The sequence below is a fragment of the Scyliorhinus canicula genome, chromosome 3 (assembly GCF_902713615.1).
Source record: "Scyliorhinus canicula chromosome 3, sScyCan1.1, whole genome shotgun sequence".
NCBI classification, from domain to species: Eukaryota; Metazoa; Chordata; class Chondrichthyes; order Carcharhiniformes; family Scyliorhinidae; genus Scyliorhinus; species Scyliorhinus canicula.
In genome coordinates this window covers 73,116,504-73,137,630 of record NC_052148.1, presented here as the reverse complement: position 1 = coordinate 73,137,630, position 21,127 = coordinate 73,116,504, and the positions used below count along the sequence as shown (strand labels likewise).

Sequence of the window (21,127 nt, the reverse complement as noted above, 5' to 3'; positions counted from 1 at the left end):
CAAAGAACAAAGAACAAAGAAAAGTACAGCACAGGAACAGGCCCTTCTGCTCTCCAAGCCTGCGCCGACCATGCTACCCGTCTAAACTAAAATCTTCTACACTTCCGGGGTCCGTATCCCTCTATTCCCATCCTATTCATGTATTTGTCAAGATGCCCCTTAAACGTCACTATCATCCCTGCTTCCACCACCTCCTCCGGCAGCGAGTTCCAGGTACCCATTACCCCCTGTAAAAAACTTACCTCGTACACCTCCTCTAAACCTTGCCCCTGGCACCTTAAACCTATGCCCCCTAGGAATTGACCCCTCTACCCTGGGAAAAAGTCTCTGACTATCCACTCTGTTGATGCCCCTCATAAATTTGTAGACCTCTATCAGGTCGCCCCTCAACTTCCTTCGTTCCAGTGAGAACAAACCAAGTTTATTCACCCTCTCCTCATAGCGAATGCCCTCCATACCAGGCAACATCCTGGCAAATCTCTTCTGCACCAGGTGAAAAGCAGGCTCCTGATGTTCCCAGCCCAACTAGGGAGCTGACAGCTCTGAAGCATCAGCAGCGTCATAGAATCATAGAATTTACAGTGCAGAAGGAGGCCATTCGGCCCATCGACCCTGGGAGGGATAGTCGTTGCTGAGGAATGCACCTCAGACAGGTAAGTTTTAGAAAAGTATTAAAACTTCAGGAGCCTGCGGATAAAATCCCTCTGAGGCGATTGTTGGAGCTGCACCGGTTACCTTCCCTGTCCTAAAATCTAGCCTCTATCCAATTGTTGTGTCCCGATAACCTGAATAATGGCAGTAATGATACCAAGTGCTTGTTTTGTCATTGATGGGGATGACAATGGAACACACATCAATTAATTCAAAGGAAGATTACCTTTGTCAGTCTTATGCCATGATCATTCTGAAAGACTTGAGATGGATTGCAGATATTTAATTATTTAGCACATTTTTAAAAACAAATCTTGATCTATTTTGTTTTCACGGTCATAAATGGGTACAATAATATCTGGATTTGCCAGATAGAATTTCTGCCAACAATGATCTGATATTGTCGACATTTCAAGATTGATTAATTTAATACAAAATAGAATTCAGCCTGAGTAAAGGTGATCAGCTCCTCTCCTTGGGCCACATCCAGTCCCCTCGCTGGTAAAATACTCCAGCGGCAGCCACGCGTCAAGGAGCTCTCCCAACACAACTCCCGCTATTTTAGTGCTCCCCTCCCACCCTCCCCCACCCCCAACTCCTCCTGGCCCAGCACCCAGAGGCCGGTAAGATTCTGTCCAGAATAGAGTCAAAGTTATTTAACCAAACTGGAGCCATAATAAATATGCGTAACTAGCTGTCGTTTCTATTGCAATTACTTCATGCATGTTTTTAAATGAATAGCCTAATATGTAATGCAGGACAGTGTTTATTTTGTGAATCATGGGCAGATGTTTGCTACTGTCCAGATCTATCGCTCACCTTTGTGCTGCTCCTCCTTCTTCAACGTATGTCACAATGATGCCATGGGGCGAACGCTTGGATCCCCGGCCTCCCGTAATCTGAATGCCAAGCCCGTCTGAACTCTTCACCATGTGCATCTTCCATATTTGGCAGCCTTCCCGCTGGGAAAATTAGATAAAAGTGTCTGCAATTAATAAATATCCATCACATCGCTTAATTTCTTTTAATTTAAAAACAAAATTCCAAGAAAGGGGCAATTTAGCGTGGCCAATTCACCTATCCTGCACATCTTTGGATTGTGGGGGTGGGACCCACGCAGACACAGCGAGAATGTGCAAACTCCACAGGGGCAGTGACCTGGGGCTGGGATCGAACCCGGGTCCTCAGGCCATGAGGCAGCAGTGCTAACCACTGCGCCACCGTGCCGTCCTGCACGGCCTAATTTATATTGAATATATTGTGCACTGATATTAGTGCTCGCCATCTTCATATCTCGCCTTTCCTTGTAGTAGAAGTACGGACACCTGGAAAGCTGCAAGGCAGTGGCCTTTTGAGCCATCATCCATCCAATGGATATGGACGAGCCAGTGCAGACATTGTTGGCATAGCAATGAGTGTATGCTAATGAAATTAGCATGCACCAGGTTGATGATCTTGCTCTGCCAAGACATTCTGAGGATATCTGAAGAAGCACGAGTGGAAACTGTTCAGTGTTTTCTCCTGTCCAGCATATGTTGTCCAGGTGAAACGAGATATGAAGATGGCAGACATTGACACTGACACCTGAGAGACAGTCACTGATGGCCGTGACCTTTGGAGGATGACTACTTGGAAGCGAATGGAAGAAGCAATCAGAATGAAAAGCTCAGTTAGCTGAGAAGAGGGCCCAGGGAAAACAAGAGACAAGCGAATCATGTGCCTATTCAGCCCACTCTGTTTCTCACAGTAAATGCGGCAGAGACTGCTATGCCAGAGTGGGGCTCTTGAGCCGCACTAGGCGATGCTTAACAGAGTTGACCACCATGACAAAGCCATTGTCTTACAGGCAGAAGGCTGCCATCAAGATATTGTGCACATTTTTCATTTCCAGGTATATGCTCTTAGCTCACTGCCTCACTGAATACTTTCTTTCTGTGAATCATAGCCAACATATCAAATAATAGGTGAGTAAACTATGTGGCAATAACACACAAGATAGAGACTGAGACAGTAATGAAGACTGGGGAAAGTTTGCCAGTAATAAGCTACTTCTGCTTTTAAGTTTAGTTGGAGTTGCAGAAGACTATTTAGTCACATTAAATATTAATACTGACCTTCAAATTTGGAAATAAGTAGATTTTCTGATTGAATTTGTTTGACATGCATGATAGATCTGAGTTCAGGCAAGTGAAACTCATTGCAGCCAGATTTCATAACCAGAGAACAGTCTATGTGATTGACATTAACCTAGCGTACAATGTGGTAGCATTTTTGACAAATAAGCTACTAGTCTTCTTGATCCAATAAAGCAATGAGACCAGTGCTCCCACTGGAACCATCTGTGGTTTACTATTTTCCTCTCTTCCTCTAATAGCCTGCCGCAAACCTAGCCTTTCAACGATACCTTTATTTCCCTTGCCTGCATATTCTCCTACAGATCAGCATTTACCGCTTGCCCCATAAGCACCTTGGTATGTGATTGTGGTGGATGACTATTTGTGGTGTTTCTCAGGCAGATGAAGTCTGTTACAGCATTCAGTCAGTTACCATAGGCAATAACAAAATCCTGCCAGAACAAGCCTGTTTGAACTTAGTTCTGTCAAGAATACCACACAGAGTTCTGATGAGACATGGATACTAGTATTCAAGGGAAACGTGTGATATAAAATGTTAGCAGTCAAGATGTCGACTATTTAAAGAAGCATTTAAAATGCTACATTTTCAAGTGAAACGTTCCAAGGATTACAGCATTAAAATAACAGATCAATCTTATATTGTAGAGAGAAAAGAAACGTTCATCTAAACGAAAAGATGTTATAATCAGCAATTTTAATTGCAAATCAGAATGTGCTACTTGTGAACAACCCAAGAATGCGGGAGAATTATCTCCAGACAAAGTAGTAAAATTACAAAGTTTAAAAGTGTAAAAGTATCATTCACATTAAGAAGCATCTTGGTAAACTTTACATTTGAAAAATGCTCCAATGGTTATTATAAAAGGTGAACAATACAGCAAAGTGGTCATTATATGAAAGATGGGTGGAATTTTAATTGTAGCGGTCTGTTCCTGCTGTTCCACCTTTGAACACAATTCTCGTGCACCGCTGACTTTATCATCAAAGTGGGACGCAATTACAAAAAGTCTTAATGAGGAGTATTTTGGCATGTGAATGGATTATGAATCTGAACCTACTTTATATGGGATGGCGGTAGGCCTGAGCGGCCACAAACATTCCACATAAATGTGAACCCACCATTGGGAAAGTGACATCTCAGTTCCTACCTAATGGACTCATCCTGCCCGTCACGTATGGAGGCCCCTTTACTGACTCTCCATTTACTCAAGTGTTAATCCCATTCTTTCAGATTCTGACTAATTAACTATTTTTTTTCTAGCATTCTCTATGTTTAGTTTAGAATCGCAGGGCAGAATTTTCCCTTTGACTGAGTGGCGGGGGGGGGGGGGGGGGGGGGGGGGGGGCGCCTGTCCAGAAGCTGCTGAGACTTCCCCCTGTATCGTGACACCTTACCCTCATTAAATATGCAGTCCGGGTTTTCCCAATGTGTCGCACGCCGAGGGTGGGGGGCTGGATGGCGTTCTCCCCACCATCGTATCTGGACGCCATGTTGAAAAGCACCTGGACAGTAGCTTACCCATTATTCCAATTGAGATGGCCAGAAGCGAACAGAAACATTTGATGCCAAGGTTGAATGACCCTTTTTTCCTGGGCATCCTCCTCGACCAAGTGGAGGCCAGGAGGGATATCCTCTTATCGGCGGATAGGAGGGGGAGACTGAGCAGGGCTGTCAGGGCCCAAGGCCACCAGCAGATTACTGAACTCTAATGGCAAAAGAGAATGAATGGCCTCATCCACACTCCAAGGCTAAGTGAACTGTCAACTGGGCACATTCACCTCAATGAATTGTACAGGGGACATGGATCTCAGCGGCAATGTGACAAGGTCATGCCTCACAGTCCCACTACAGTCCATCCACTCTACAGATGGAGAGGATACTGTGGTTCCCTCACCCTTCCACACGGAGAGCTCACACACTGTCTTGAAGGGGCTCGGGCATTGAGGGAACCAGAAAGCACCGCTAATGACATGCTTCTCTGAGCCCTATCCTTCTATCTACATGGGCTCACTGCTCTGGAGGGTGCTACTCCAGAACCCTTCTGGACAACCTGCAGTGTATCAATCACATAGCAGACAATCCAGTGCGTTATTTGTAAGACTGGAAGCACCTGAAAGATACATGAACTGTGAAGTTGGCGGGGCGGGAGGAGGGGCGTGGGGCAGGGGATCTGTGCCCGCCAGGCTGACAGCTAATGCTGTCATTCGCTCTCTTATTTATAGGGGTCAACAGGAAGGAAGCAAGGCCCAAGCCTCAGCAAACCCTGCTCAGCTTCAACACAAAAACCCGGAGAGGAGAAAGGACAATGCAGATGACCAAGTGCAGCTTTCAAGGTCTCACAGTAGACACTTGCACCCTCCACCAGCCTAGAGTATACACACACACCAGTGGATATTAGTTCTAGTCCAGGAAGGGTCTCACATTCTGGTGATCACTGCATGGACACATGTCTGCAACAGGAAGAGGTAGGATCAGTCAAGCTCACCGGCACTTGGAGGAGCACTGGGGAAAAGGCATCCGCAAAAATCAAGCTTGATGACAGGTTTTGAAATCCACCTTCCCAATGATGGTTGAGAGCCAGCAGAAGACTATCTTCCAGCTGGCTGATGAAGTGGAGCCAACCTGTAGATGCATGGAGGTCTCCATGGGAGGTGGGGATTCCATGGACTACCTAGTCCAGCAGATTCTACCGGAGATCTGCACTCTACCGTGTACAATGTGTACAATGACGGGATTCCCCTACCCCCACAGGGTCGGAGAATCACCGGGGGGCAGCGTGAATCCCGCCCCGCCACTCCTTGCCGGCGGCCGAATTTTCTGGCGCCAACTTTCGGGCGGGGGCAGGGATCGCGCCGCGCCAGTCGGGGGCTGTTGGCAGCGGCCCCTCCGGCAATTCTCCGGGCCCCGATGGGCTGAGCAGCCGCCCGTTTTCGGCCAGTCCCACCGGCGTGAAACGGACATGGCCCATCCCGGCGGGACCTGGCTTGTCGGCCGTCTAGCGGGGTCCTCGGGGGGGGGGGGGGGGGGGGGGGGGGGGGGGGGGGGGGGGGGGGGGGGGCCAGGGTGGCCTGGCACGCGATCGGGGCCCGCCAATCTGCGGGCGGGCCTGTGCCATGGGGGCACACTTTCCCTCCGCGCCGGCCTCTGTAAGGCTCTGCCATGGCCGGCGTGGAGAGGAAACCCCCTGCACATGCGCAGGAAACACGCCAGCGGTTCTACGCATGCGCCAGAACACACTGGCAGTCCTGCGCATGCACCACCTCACGCCGGCCTTTCGCCACCAGTTGGTGCGGCAGCAACCCCTCCAGCGCCAGCCTAGCCCCGGAAATGCGGAGGTTTCCGCAACTTCCGGACGGCCCGCGCCGGAGTGTTTCGCGCCGCTCTTGGTGCCGATACGGGCCGCCCCGCCAACTGCGGGAGAATCCCGCCCAATATCTTTGTTTAAAATAAATTTAGAGTACCCAATTCATTTTTTCTAATTAATGGGCAATTTAGCGAGGCCAATCCACCTACCCTGCACATCTTTGGGTTGTGGGCACGAAACCCACACAAACACAGGGAGAATGTGTAAACTCCGCACGGACAGTGACCCAGGGCCGGGATCGAACCTGGGATCTTGGCGTCGTGAGGCAGCTGCGCTACCCACTGCACCACTATACTGCCTATGTGTACAATATCTGATGGAGCTAGCAGTATTTGCTGAAAAATCTGAGACACCTGAATTGCCAAAATGCACCCACACAATTGAAACATTCCAGGTTAACGGTGCCATAATGACAGGGATACTCCATTACAAATTTGTGGATGTGACTGCTTAGCAAGCAGCCCGCACTTAGGAGATAGGTATTGTTTCTGGTAAGGTCAATGTGGAGCCAGAGGGAGCATCAGTGAACCCCTGAGGGCTGTTGCTGGCCCGCGATTGCCTCCTGTTGTCCTCTCCCCTCTGTAGGATTTATTTCAGGAATATTGCCAACAAGCCAAGCAATCCAAAATTCATCCATTTCAAATAGATACAGTGAGGTGTGACAGGTGCCTGCTAGTCACCTCAAACTAGGAAAAGAGGCCCTAGGTCCAATTCTGGGCCAGACTTGGCCCTTCCATTTGGGATGTGCCTTTTGTATGCTGTAAGTTTTGGGTCCCTCTTTATTATTCTTCAATTCGAAGACTTCAGATCTGCTTGTTTGCTTGCAGGCCGAGATAGCACATAAAACAATGAAAAGTATCCAAACTTTAGAACAGCCTTGAAATTACAAGTCTTGAATTCTACTGGAGGATACCACCCTTGATGCCAATCCAAATGACAGCACCACAAAAGCTGCAGACCTTCCCCAAGGCATTGTTGAGATGTCAACTTATTCTGGGTCACCAGTATTGGCAGAAGGTTACTTTTCAAGGCCTAGAATTACAGAAAATTCCAGCTTCAAGAAGCATCTTCAAACCTGCAATGTTTTTGTTGATGTGTAGATGGCTGCATGTGAATGAGTGCAAAGATGGATAAGCCATAACGAGAACAATTTAATACAATTCAGGGCAGCTTGACCACCTATAGAAGCTTTGACATTGATTGCCAATGGCAGTCCGACATTGCAGTTTGACTGTTTGTATCTTTGCAGCAGATGGCATGGTCCTGAAATTGCCTCTTTGCCAACCTGAAGACAATTGTCATAGAATTTACAGTGCAGAAGGAGGCCAGTCAACCCTTGGAAAGAGCACCCCACAAAGCCCACATCTCCATTCTATCACCGTAATCCAGTAACCCCACCTAACCTTTTGGAACACTTAGGGCAATTTAGCATGGCCAATCAACCTAACCTGCACATCTTTGGACTGTGGGAGGAAACCAGAGCACCCGCAGGAAACCCACGCAGATACGGGGAGAATGTGCAAGCTCCACACAGACAGTGACTCTAAGCTGGGAATCGAATCTGGGACCATGGTGCTAACCACTGTGCTGCCGTGCCGCCGTGTCCTCAACTATTACCAGGTTGATAGTAGAATAGAAGGTGCAGGTAGGAACCTGGCTCAGTATCAGGTAATGTCGCTGATTATTTTTTACTTACTTGTAACACTGCAATATTTCAGATACTTTACAGCAAATTCCATCATTAACTTGCAAATTAGCATGAGATTCCATAAACAACAGCATAGCACAAATAGCTCATTTCCTGTTGATGTGTCTGTACCTTTGATGATTCAATTACAGTACCCTTTCTAGTCAATTTGTTGACAATATTTAGCTGATTTTGTTTTACCATCAAAGTTCTGTATATAACCAGCTGAACAGACTCCCCTCAAAAATACAAAAAAAATGAACTGGCATAAAAGAGATACAGAAATAAAAGAAAACTGTTTTACTCAAAGTCTCTGCCCCTTTAAGAACTTGATTGTGCATAAAACTATCCTTTAGCCAAGTACGCTGAACAGTCCTGAATTAGATAACGAGAAACCATCTGGAAACAAATTTAAATGTAAATCTCATAGCATTATAGGAGTGAAGTCCTTGTAGAATGTCTATGACAGTACGTTTTAAATCAGCTGGAAAATATTGCATGTCAAAATAATAAAGATTCGTTAAAATAGCTCCCATCTAAATTGCTCGCCACTACATGCCCCTTCCAGACAGGGAAGGACTATCCAGCCAGCTAGAAAATCCATTATTATATCACTGGGACATGGTTGTCACTATTTAGCATTGAATGTAGTTTACATTAGACACGTCTGCTATAGAAATAGTTTTAGGAATTTAGGAAATTGGAGCAGGCCATTCAGCCCCTTGAGCCTCATCCACCATTCAACTAGATCATGGCTGATATTCTACCTCAAACCCAGTTTCTGGCACTATCCCCACATCCCTTGATATCTTTCATAACTATAAATCCATTCATCTCTATATGGAACATATTCAATGAATGAGAATCCAGAGTCCTCTGGGGTAGAGAATGTCAAAGATTCAACACCATCTGAGTGAAGAAATTCCTCCTCATCTCAGTCTTAAATACCCTACCCCTATTCTCAGAATGTGATCCCTGGTTCTATATCCTCCAGTCAAGGGAAATATCCTTCTTGCATCTACCCTGTCGAGCTCTGTAAAATTTTTGTATGTGTCAATGAATTTGCCTCTCATTCTTCTAAACTCTAGATAATACAGGCCCAGTTTCCTCAATCTCTTTTGATAGGACAATCTCACCATTCCAGGGATTAGTCTGGTGAACTTTTGTTGCACTCCGTCTATGATAAGTATATCCCTTTTTTGGATAAGGAGACTAGAACTGCACACAATACTCCTGGTGCGGTCTCATCAAGGCTCTACACAACCGCAGCAACACCTCTTTACCTCGGTACTCAAATCCTCTTGCAATAAAGGCTAACATACCATTTGCCTGTCTAATTTCTTGTTGCACCTGCACGTTAGCTTTCAGTGATTTGTGAACAAGGACATCCAAGTCCTTGTAGGCATCAACACTTCCCAATCTCTCACCATTTAAGAAATACTCTGCATTTCTGATTTTTCCTCATAAAGTGGATAACGTCACATGTTTCCACATTCTATTTCATCTGTCATGCTCTTGCCCACTCACTCAGCCAGTCTAAATCTCCTTGAAGTCTTTTTGCATCCTCTTCGCACCTCATATTTCCACTTAGTTTTGTCTTATTAGCAAACTTGGAAATGTTGTATTTCTTCAAATATATAAAAAGGAAGAGAGAGGTCAAACTGAACATAAGCCCCTTAGAGAACGAGACTGGGGTAATAATAATGGGGAACCAGGAAATGTCGGGAGGAATTAAATAAATACTTTATATTAGTATTCACGATAGAAGACCATTCCAAAATAATCAAGGGGCAAAAGGGAGCAAGGAAATAAGACTAGAGAAAAACTAATGGAGATGAAGGCAGACAGGTTCCCTGGACCTGATGGGTTGCATCCTAGAGTATTAAAAGAAGTAGGTGCATAGAAAATGGATATACTGGGGGTTAATCTTCCAAGAATCCTTAAATTTTGAAAATGCCCCAGAGGATTGGAAAGCTTATTCAAAAACAGAGGGAGACAAACATCTGTCATTGGGGAGATGTTAAGAGTCCATTATAAAAAATGTAATAGCAGAGAATTTAGAAATGGATAATATACTCAAGCTGAGTCAGCATGGTTTCGTGAAGAGGAAATTATGACTGACCAATTTATTAGAATTCTTTGAGGTGATAATGAGCAGGATAGATAAAGTAGATGAAATATATCTGAATTTCCAAACAGAATTTCATAAGATGCCGCTCAAAAGGCTGCTTAATAAGATATGAGACCATGATGTTGGGGGTAGTATATTAGCATAGATAGAGGATTGGCTAACTAACAGAAGACAGGGATAAGATGGGCATTTTCAGGATGGCAACCTGTAACTAGTGGGGTGCCACAGGGATCAGTGCTAGGGCCACAATTATTTACAATGTGTATGAATTACTTGGATGAGGGAAGTGACTGTACTATTGCCAAGTTTGCAGATGTCACAAAGATAGGTGGGAAGGCAAGTGGTGAGGATAACATAAAGAGCCTACAGAAGGATATGGACAGGTTAAGTAAGTGGAAAAAGCATGGAAGATGGAATATAATGTAGGGAAATGTGAAGTTTTACATTTTGGTATGAAGAATAAAGGAGCTGGATATTATTTAAATGGAGAAAGACTGCAGAAATCTGCAGCTCAGAAATATTCGGGGTTCTCGTGCATAATTCACAAAAAGCTTACATGCACGTTCAGAAGGAAGCAAATTAAATATTGGCCTTCATTTCAAAAGGAATCGAGTATAAAAGAGTGAAGTCTTGCTTAAACTATACAAGGGCACTACTTAGACCACACCTGGAATACTGTGAACAGTTTTGGGTCCCTTATCTAAGGAAAGATATATTGGAATTGGAGGCAGTCCAGAGAAGGTTCACTAGGTTGATCCTGATGATGGAGGGATTGTCTTATGAGAGAAGTTGAGGAGGTTGGGATTGTGAGTTCAGAAGAATGAGAGGCAACCTTTTAGAGACATATAGGATTTTTAGAGGGCTTGACAGGGTAAATGCTGAGAGGTTATTTCCCCTTGTGGGAGAGTCTGGGACCAGAGGGCAGAATCTCAGAGTAAGGGGTTGACAGATATGAACACATTCTCCCCACATCTGCTTGGATCTCACCCCCACAACCCAAAGATGTGCAGGGTAGGTGGATTGGCCACGCTAAATTGTCCCTTAATTGGAAGTTTTCAAAAATATTAAAAATAAAGAGATGAGGAGGAATTTTTTTCTCTCAGTGGGTGGTGAATCTGTGAAATTCTTTACCGCACAGAGCTGTGGAGGCTGGGTCGTTAAGTATGTTCAAGGCTGAGGTAGACAGATTTTTATTAATTTTAATTTAAAAAATCAAGGGTTATGGGGATAAGGCAAGAAAGTGGAGGTGTGGATTATCATTTCAGATCAGTCATGACCTCGTGAAATGACGGAGTGGACACAATGGGGCAAATGGTCTACTTCTGCTCCTGCGTCATATGGCCTTATTTGGTTCCTACATCCAAATCATTGATATCGATTGTGAATAGCTGGGGCCAAGCACTGATCTTTGTGGTATCCCATTAATCACTGCCTGCCAACAACTGTAGAATGACTTTTTTATCTTTACTCTGTTTTCTGTCATTAACCAATCTTCAATCCATGACTGCACGTTGCTCTCTAATCCCATGTTCTCTAATTTTGCTTACTAGATGCAAATGCTTGCTGCTAGTTTGTTCATCTTTCTTCCCTACTGAGTATACAAAAAGGAAAAGGCCAACAAGACAAATCCATCTATCCTGCCACAGTAAATATTGGTGAAAATATATTAAAAGCAGCTATACAGGTGAATAAGGTTCAAGATTGTAGAGGGAATTAACCAAATTGTTCCAAATAAATTGTTCATTTTTTTGAAAAATATCAGGGGATACATGCAAAAATAAGCAAGGAAATTCATGAAGAGGTTTTCATTCAACAGTCTTGGAGACTGCTGGAATAAATTATCAGAGAAGGCTATTGAAACTGAGAGTATAAATGGTTCAAGTGGCAATTAGATATGTTACTGAAAAACAGTGAGAGATATCACAAGAAACTGGGTGGGTGGGACTGAGAAACAAAAAAAGGTTTCATGACCATCTCCCAGTCTTATTTTTTTTTCTCTTTCATTTGCTGGCCATGCATTTTCTTGTTGCATGCAAGTGGCAGCAGGGGTCGAGATCTGTTTCCCACCTCACTGCTTCATGTGTTTCTATTTATGGGTGTCACCATATGGAAGGTGTTGATAGGCTTTGGAAAATGTGGCAACGGCCCATATTACTCCAGTGTAGAAAAAAGGGCCAGGTATCTGCATCTTCTGATGCTAAGTCAAGTCCATGCTGCTTTCCTTGGCGTTGACTGAGGCATTCAATGGGAGCCACAATGCTATCTTTGGAGGGAGGTGTTGCAGTTCCCCCTTTAAAGTCTCACAATACCCCCTTCTGATACTAAAGCACCATCCTAGCTGCAGCACGTGGAGATTTTGCATCCTTGCGCTCGTGAGCTTCCATCTGCTGGCAGGAATCCACTGAGGGAACCCTGAGCTGAACTCGGAGCCCTGTTTTGGGGTGGGAGCAGATTTGGATGGTGAGTGGAAGTCCTTTTCCAGTGCTGCTATTGAAACCCCACCTTGAAGAGGTGAAACCCAATATTCATGTTCTAAATATTGGAGTGGGCAATATCAAAGCAAGTGAACTTCCTCAATTTGATGTACAAAGCCATAAGTTTCTCAGCCACTCTCTGAAAGACCAGAGGAGATAAGCCTGTAGCTTATGCCACTATATTTAACATCCACCCAGGAGTCACCTTAGTCACTCACTTCCTGCCACCAGGTTATTTGGCATCGACACAAATGAGTTAATCATGCAGAAAGACTTCATAGACGCAAAATTAAAATTTTATCTGCAAGAGCCATTTATTTTTAGTCCATCAGCATATGGAAAGCACATCTGAGCTGCTATGCATTTCTTCCTCAATTATTTCCCCTGGTTATATTTGATTAATATGTTGAGAATTCCTGTTGAGAATCATACAGTATAAGAAACCTTTCAATGGCTGAAAACTAAAAGTAAATGATTTTAGATTCTGGATAATGTAATGTTTAAGAATGACTTCCTTTGTTTTAACTCTCTTATTTCCGCGGCTGCCACGCTTGCTCATTTCATGGCCGCTATTAACCACCAATCTATTATCTAATTGGCCTCTCTCAAATTAAATGAAAAGTAAAGTCACCATTGGCCCAGGTGATCAAGGGCTGCTTTCCCCTTTGGGGAGGAGAGCTGACTGATGTGTTTTAACCTGAGGATTGCCAACACCTCAGGCAAGGGGCAAGGTTGAGAAGGGCGGGCCTTCATGAATAACCTCAGCCAGTCGGGAATTGAACCCACGCTGCTGGCCTTCCTCTGCATCACAAACCAGCTGTCTAGCCAAGTGGGCTAAACTGGTCTTAAACTATAAAACAAACAAATGCTACAGTGGTTCGTCTGTGGTGGGGATTACAGCCAAGGTATGTTCTTACCCATGGTTCACATACCAACAATTTCCCCAGCAGGTCACCAGATACAGAAGGTGTATGAAGGCCCTTCATACCCCACTCCACCCATACCTCACCCAGGATCGCTGAGCTCAATTACAGTTATAGGGCACATTGTCTAAAATAACACAGCTTTAATTGGAAGCTTGAAAGAGGGATGAGGGAAGAGACATTCCTGAACAAAAATCCAGATTCTCAAGTTACATTTACTTACCTGTCATGTCTTAAATTTCAGTCAACTTTCCTGTCTTGCTTCCATTCTGATGACTGTCATTTGTCTGCACAAATTCACTTTCCCATTGAAGTAAACTGAAGAATCATCCCCCAGGCTTTCACCCAGAGCAAGCAGAAGATGATAAGTTGTTCCAATTCTGTTCCCAGCGAGAGTCGCTGATGTGACAGTAAAAGTGGTTGATTTATATCTGCCTGTACACATTTCCTGGTTTATTTTTCAGAATGAAAGTCTGAACAAATCTTTGCTTGTACAGATCACCACCATTGAAACTCCCAACTCATCCCCAAGAGGGGACAAGGTAGTCACAGGGATAAATTTTCTCTGCCAAGACGGGCAGCTCAAGTTGGGAAATTTCCCAAATCCACCTCAGAAAAAAGACCCCCAAAAGTCACAATTTTGTTCCGGAGAGAAAGAGAGTTGAGCCAGTCCAGCCCGGGTGTAAATCCTAAGGGGAAGCCGAGTGCTGAGGCAGGCTGGAACGTTATTTTGGTTCACTGGTACTTTGTCCCAGTTGTGTTGTCAGATTGTGGTGAACGTATTGCATTAACCATTCACCATGTATGTAACTGTACCACACTGTTGTCCATGTGGGCTCCACCTATGGACCATTGTACGATATTACCTGGAATGTATCATGTTGGTGCCCTTGTGGGCTCCGCCCCTGGCTCCACACCTTGAGGGGAGGTATAAAGAGCAGCAGCCCTGTAGGCGGCTCTCAGTAGCAGAGCAGTCGTAGGCAGACACTGTTCTAGTCGATTAAAGCCACAGTTTACATCTACTCTCTGTTTCGCGTGAATTGATGGTTGCATCAATTTAATCGACGACAACACCACAATGGAATCGGCCCTCAAACCTGACCGACTGGAACTCGACCCACAAGCCGCGGAGGCAAAAGGGATTTTTTTCGCACTGGTTCCGCTGCTTTGAGGCCTACCTTGCCGCCTCCTCCTCGCCTTCCGTCTCCGACGATCAGAAGCTGAGCCTCCTCCACGCCCGGGTGAGCCATCGAATCTCTGTACAACTCAAGGAAGCCTCCACCTATGCAGACGCTCTTGCGATGCTGAAGCACCTATACGTAAGGCCAGTGAACGAGGTGTACGCATAGCATCTCCTCACTGCTCGCCGCCATCGTCCCGTGGAGTCGCTGGAGGAGTACCTACGCGACCTCAAATCCTTGCGTGGAGTTGCAACTACCGAGCAGTTACGGCCACTCAACAGATGGACCTCGCCGTGCAGGACGCCTACGTGGCTGGAGTCAGGTCCAACTACTTGAGACAGCGCCGACTTGAGAAAGGTGCCCTCAACCCGGAAGAGACGGTAAAGCTAGCCTCCTCCCTAGAAGTAGCGTTCCAAAGCCTCAACGCGTTCCCGTCTGATCACGCGACCCCCCTTGTGGACCCCCGACCAGAGAGTACCCCAGGCCTGTGCCGCGCGGCCGCCCGCCCAACACGGGGGGCTACCCTGCTATTTCTGCGGCCAGCATCAGCACCCCAGGCAGCGCTGCCTGGCTCGGAACACGAATTTCAGCGACTGCGGTAAAAAGGGACATTTTGCTAAAGTTTGCCTGGCCAGGTCCAAATCCTCAAAATCGTAGACCCGACTCTTGGACTCACAGGCCCGCAGACCTCGCAGTGTGGCAGCTTGCCTGCCGGCCTGTTGTCCGTGGGGGCAGCCATCTTCAAGCCCGCACAACGTGTGCGACTGACGGGGGCCGCCATCTTGGCCATCCTCGCCCACGCGGCCCGCCACATGCGGCTCATGGGGGCCACCATCTTGGCCGCCATCTTCCTCGCTGCCCGACACGTGCGACCGACGGGGGCCGCTGTCTTGGTCGTCATCTGCCACGCCGCACGACACATGCGACCGACAGGGGCAGTCATCTTGGGACCACCCCAGCACCTCCGACCACGCCGGCTACGCGCAACTCAGCGTGGTCACTCTTGACCAGTCACGACCCAAACACCTCCAGAGCTCCATGATGACCGTCCGGGTAAATGGGCACGAATCGCCTTGTCTGTTCGACTCCGGGAGCACGGAGAGCTTCATTCACCCAGATATGGTAAGGCGCTGCTCGCTCCCAATCTTCCCGCCGCATCAAACCATCTCCCTCGCACTCGGTGCAGATCCGGGGGTGCTCTACTGCAACCCTCGCAATACAGGGCACCGAGTACGCCGATTTTAAGTTATATGTATTCCCCGACCTCTGCGCTCCTCTCCTGTTGGGACTGGACTTCCAGTGTAACCTCAGGAGCCTAACTCTGAACTTTGGTGATTTAAAACTAATAACTGCTCTCAGTAGTGACTTTAACCTGATGTGCTTCTGTTAAAAGTTCTTTTTCAAGTCTTATGGAGGTTAAAAGGACAGCTTAACGATTACTTAGTGTTGTATTCTTTGGGGGTTGTATTTGAATTAATGGTTGCTAAGATGTTCACTGTAGGTTTTTAAAAAGTTAACTTGAGTTCATGGAATAAACATTGTTTTGCTTTAATAAATACTTTTCCATTTCTGTTGTACCACACCTGTAGAGTGTGCTGTGCGCTCCCCATACCACAATCTTGTCAATGTTGTGGGTCAGGTGAAATCCATGATATACATTGGGGTTCTCTAAACTCTGGCCCATAACAAATATTACTCAATGGCCTCAATGAAATTTATTTGTCTTCTTCTTCATCAATCACTCACTAATGATATGATTGTCCATGTAAGAAACTCTGTGTCACTGGTCATGGGTGCTGTGGTTCTTGCATGACTGATGAGCCCGATCCTAGAGCCACATCTTCAACCACACACTTGGCAGATGTTTCCAAGACGTGGGATCAGTCCTTGGATTCGGGATCACTGGTATTGCATTCTTATGGTCCTTTTCCAGACCTCTACCGTCGGGTGTTCTCAAAGAATTATGTTCCTTCAACTAGGAGATTCCTCCAAGTAGGTATTTTCTGAGCAAGCGTCTACGAAGCATTGACATTGATGTTGCATTTCTTGAGGTAAACCTTGGTGCTCTTGCGTGTGTATGTGTGTGTGTGTGTGTGTGTGTGTGTGTGTATGTGTGTGTGTGTGTGTGTGTGGGGGGGGGGGGGGGTGGTCTCCTCCAGGTAGATGCCTGGTGCAGGTCATCTTTGAATGTGGGTATGCCGTTGCACATCAGCAGACACATGGCCCTTGACAGAAAATAGGTCCAGTTCCGGTGGCAAGGGAACCTCAATGATTTGGGATCTCCCTCCTGCTGCAGCCTTCATCTGCTATCACAGCTATTGATACCATACAAGTCCTTCTACTTGGTCTGCCATTGAGGACTTGTTTTTGATTCACTTTGTCTGGTTCCTACCTTTCGACCTTACCATCATGGGTGACCCTGCCAGGAATTTAAGTCTCCTGGCGGCATTGTTCTCGAGATGAACAGAACGCTCAAGCCTCTCTACTATGGCAAGGTGGCAAACCACAAAAGGAACTTATTTGTATCATGAATTGTTACCAATGTGGTCTAGTGACAACATGAATATGGAATAGAGACAAATCGCCAAAAATCACCATAGATACCATTTTTGCATCTTTTAAAATGCCAAAAATAAAAATGCAATGTTCAGAGAATTAGGGTGAACAGCCAGTTGTCGTGGTGCATATAGGCAACAACGATATAGGTAAAACACGGGATGAGGTCCTACAATCAGAATTTAGGGAGTTAGGAGATAAGTTAAAAAGTAGGACCTCAAAGGTAGTAATCTCAGGATTGCTACCAGTGCCACGAGACAGTCAGAGTAGAAATTCAAGAATAGTCAGAATGAATACGTGGCTTGAGAGATGGTGCAGGAGGGAGGGGTTCAGATTTTTGGGACATTGGTTCTGGAGGCAGTGAGACCATTACAAATCGGATGGTCTACACCTGGGCAGGACTGGAACCAATGTCCTAGGGGTACTTTTGCGAACGCTGTTGGGGAGGTTTTAAACTAATGTGGCAGGCGGATGGGAACCAGAAAAGGTAGTTAGAGGTCAGTAAAGAGGCAGCAACTAAAGCCAGTAAGGTACTAGATAATAAACTCATTGTGACTAAGGGGAAGAGTAGACAGGGAAGAGATGATGAACGCAAAGGGACAGGTGGTCTGAGGTGCATTTGTTTTAATGCGAGAAGTGTAGCAGGTAAGGCAGATGAATTTAGGTCTTGGATTGGTACCTGGGAATATGATGTTATTGGTATTACTGAGACTTGGTTGAGGGAAGAGCAAGACTGGCAACTAAATATCCCAGGGTATAGATGCTTCAGGAGGAATAGAGAGGGAGGTAAAAGGGGTGGAGGAGTTGCATTACTAGTCAGAGATGATATCACAGCTGTGATTAAGGAGGGCACGATGGAGGATTCGAGCAGCGAGGCAATATGGGTAGAGCTAAGAAATAGGAAGGGTGCAGTAACATTGTTAGGTCTTTACTACAGGCCTCCCAAAAGCGAGCGTGAAGTAGAGGTACAAATATGCAGACAGATTATAGAAAAATGTAGGAGCAATAGGGTGGTCGTGATGGGAGATTTTAACTTCCCCAACTTTGAATTGGACTCATGTGGTGTTGGAGGCGTAGATGGAGCAGAATTTGTAAAGAGCATCCAGGAGAGTTTTTTAGAGCAGTATGTAAATAGTCCAACTCGGGAAGGGGCCATACTGGACCTGGTATTGGGGGATGATCCCGGCCAGGTGGTTGAAATTTCAGTCGGTGATTACTTTGGGAATAGCGATCACAATTCCATAAGTTTTAGAATACTCACGGACAAAGACGAGAGTGGTCCTAAAGGAAGAGCGCTAAATTGGGGAAAGGCCAAGTATAACAAAATTCGGCAGGAACTAGGGAATGTGGATTGGGAGCAGCTGTTTAAGGGTAAATTCACATTTGAAATGTGGGAGTCTTTTAAGGAAAGGTTGATTGGAGTGCAGGACAGACATGTCTCTGTGAAAATGAGGGATAGGAATGGCAAGATTAGGGAACCATGGATGACGGGTGGAATTGTGAGACTAGCTAAAATGAAAAAGAAAGCATACATAAGATCTAGGCAACTTAAAACTGACGGAGCTTTGGAGGAATATCGGGAAAGTAGGACAAATCTCAAACGCGCAATAAAGAGGGCTAAAAGGGGGCATGAAATATCTTTGGCTAACAGGGTTAAGGAAAATCCCAAAGCCTTTTATTCATATATAAGGAGCAAGAGGGTAACTAGAGAAAGAATTGGCCCACTCAAAGACAAAAGAGGGAATTTATGCGTGGGGTCAGAGGAAATGGGTGAGATTCTTAATGAGTACTTTGCATCGGTATTCAGCAAGGAGAGGGACATGACGGATGTTGAGGTTAGGGATGGATGTTTAAATACTCTAGGTCAAGTCGGCATAAGGAAGGGGGAAGTTTTGGGTATTCTAAAATGCATTAAGGTGGACAAGTCCCCAGGTCCGGATGGGATCTATTCCAGGTTACTGAGGGAAGCGAGGGATGAAATAGCTGGGGCCTTAACAGATATCTTTGCAGCATCCTTGAGCACGGGTGAGGTCCCGGAGGACAGGAGAATTGCTAATGTTGTCCCTTTGTTTAAGAAGCGTAGCAGGGATAATCCAGGGAATTATAGACCTGTGAGCTTGACATCAGTGGTAGGCAAACTGTTGGAGAAGATACTGAGGGATAGGATCTATTCACATTTGGAAGAAAATAGACTTATCAGTGATAGGCAGCATGGTTTTGTGCAGGGAAGGTCATGTCTTACAAACCTAATATAATTCTTTGAGGAAGTGACAAAGTTAATTGACGAGGGAAGGGCTGTAGATGTCATATACATGGACTTCAGTAAGACGTTTGATAAAGTTTCCCGTGACAGGTTGATGGAAAAACTGAAGTCGCATGGGGTTCAGGGTGTACTAGCTAGATGGATAAAGAACTGGCTGGGCAACAGGAGACAGAGAGTCGTGGTGGAAGGGAATGTCTCAAAATGGAGAAAGGTGACTAGTGGTGTTCCACAGGGATCGGTGCTCGGACCACAGTTGTTTGTGATACACATAAATGATCTGGATGAAGGTATAGGTCTGATTAGCAAGTTTGCAGATGATACGGGCAGCACGGTGGCACAGTGGTTAGCATTGCTGCCTACGGCGCTGAGGACCTGGGTTCGAATCCCGGCCCTGGGTCACTGTCCGTGTGGAGTTTGCACATTCTCCCCGTGTCTGCGTGGGTTTCACCACCACAACCCAAAGATGTGCAGGGTAGGCGGATTGGCCATGCTAATTTGTCCCTTAATTGTAAAAAATAATTGGGTACTCTAAATTTATTTTTAAAAAGTTTGCAGATGATACTAAGATTGGTGGAGTTGCAGATAGCGAGGGGGACTGTCAGAATACAGCAAAATATAGATAGATTGGAGAGTTGGGCAGAGAAATGGCAGATGGAGTTCAATCCAGGCAAATGCGAGGTGATGCATTTTGGAAGATCAAATTCAAGAGGGGACTATATGGTCAATGGAAGAATCCTGGGGAAAATTGATGTACAGAGAGATCTGGGAGTTCAGGTCCATTGTACCCTGAAGGTGGCAACACAGGTTGATAGAGTGGTCAAGAAGGCATACAGCATTCTTGCCTTCATCGGACAGGGTATTGAGTACAAGAGTCGGCAGGTCATGTTAGAGTTGTATAGGACTTTAGTTAGGCCACATTTGGAATACTGCGTGCAGTTCTGGTCGGCACATTACCAGAAGGATGTGAATGCTTTAGAGAGGGTGCGGAGGAGGTTCACTAGGATGTTGCCTGGTATGGAGGGTGCTAGCTATGAAGAAAGGTTGAGTAGATTAGGATTGTTTTCGTTGGAAAGACGAAGGTTGAGGTGGGACCTGATTGTGGTCTACAAAATTATGAGAAGTATGGACAGGGTGGTTAGCAACAAGCTTTTTCCAAGAGCGGGGGGTGTCAGTTACAAGGGGTCACCCAATTTCAAGGTGAGAGGGGGGAAGTTTAAAGGAGATGTGCGTGGAAAGTTTTTTACGCAGAGGGTGGTGGGTGCCCGGAATGTTTTGCCAGTGGAGGTGGTAGAGGCTGGCACATTTAAGATGCATCTGGACAGATATAGGAATGGGCAGGGAACAGAGGGAAGTAGATCCTTGGAAAATAGGCAACAGGTTTAGATAAAGGATCTGGATCGGCGCAGGCCAGGAGGGCCGAAGGGCCTGTTCCTGTGCTGTAATTTTCTTTGTTCTTTGTTCTTAATAGCCCAAACTGCTGGCTTGGAAAAGGATTAGATTCTACTCAAGTTCTAATTGTACTCTTTTTAACAAATATTGAAAGATAGTCCTTCAATTCTTCCATTGCTGTTCAGAAGCAGAAGCAAAGAAGTGGGAGGTTGGGACAACAATGCCTGAGACTGGGAAGTTCCAAGGAACAAAGGGACCTTGGCGTGTTTGTCCTTGGATCTCTGAAGGCAGAAGGGCAGGTTAATAGGGTGCTGAAAAAGGCAAATGGGAAAAGGCATATGGGACGCTTGCCTTTATCAATCGAGGCATAGA

General features: G+C 45.8%; 1 protein-coding gene across 6 annotated transcripts in view; it reads right to left on the bottom strand.

The window, feature by feature from the left end:
• Positions 1-21,127, bottom strand: part of pdzd2 (PDZ domain containing 2) — a 599,663-nt gene that overhangs the window by 203,345 nt on the left and 375,191 nt on the right. For all 6 annotated transcript variants that reach the window (XM_038790713.1, XM_038790714.1, XM_038790715.1 and 3 more), the window contains one exon: positions 1,471-1,613. In XM_038790713.1, the coding sequence (XP_038646641.1) occupies positions 1,471-1,613 (143 nt within the window). The remainder of the gene's footprint in view (positions 1-1,470; positions 1,614-21,127) is intronic.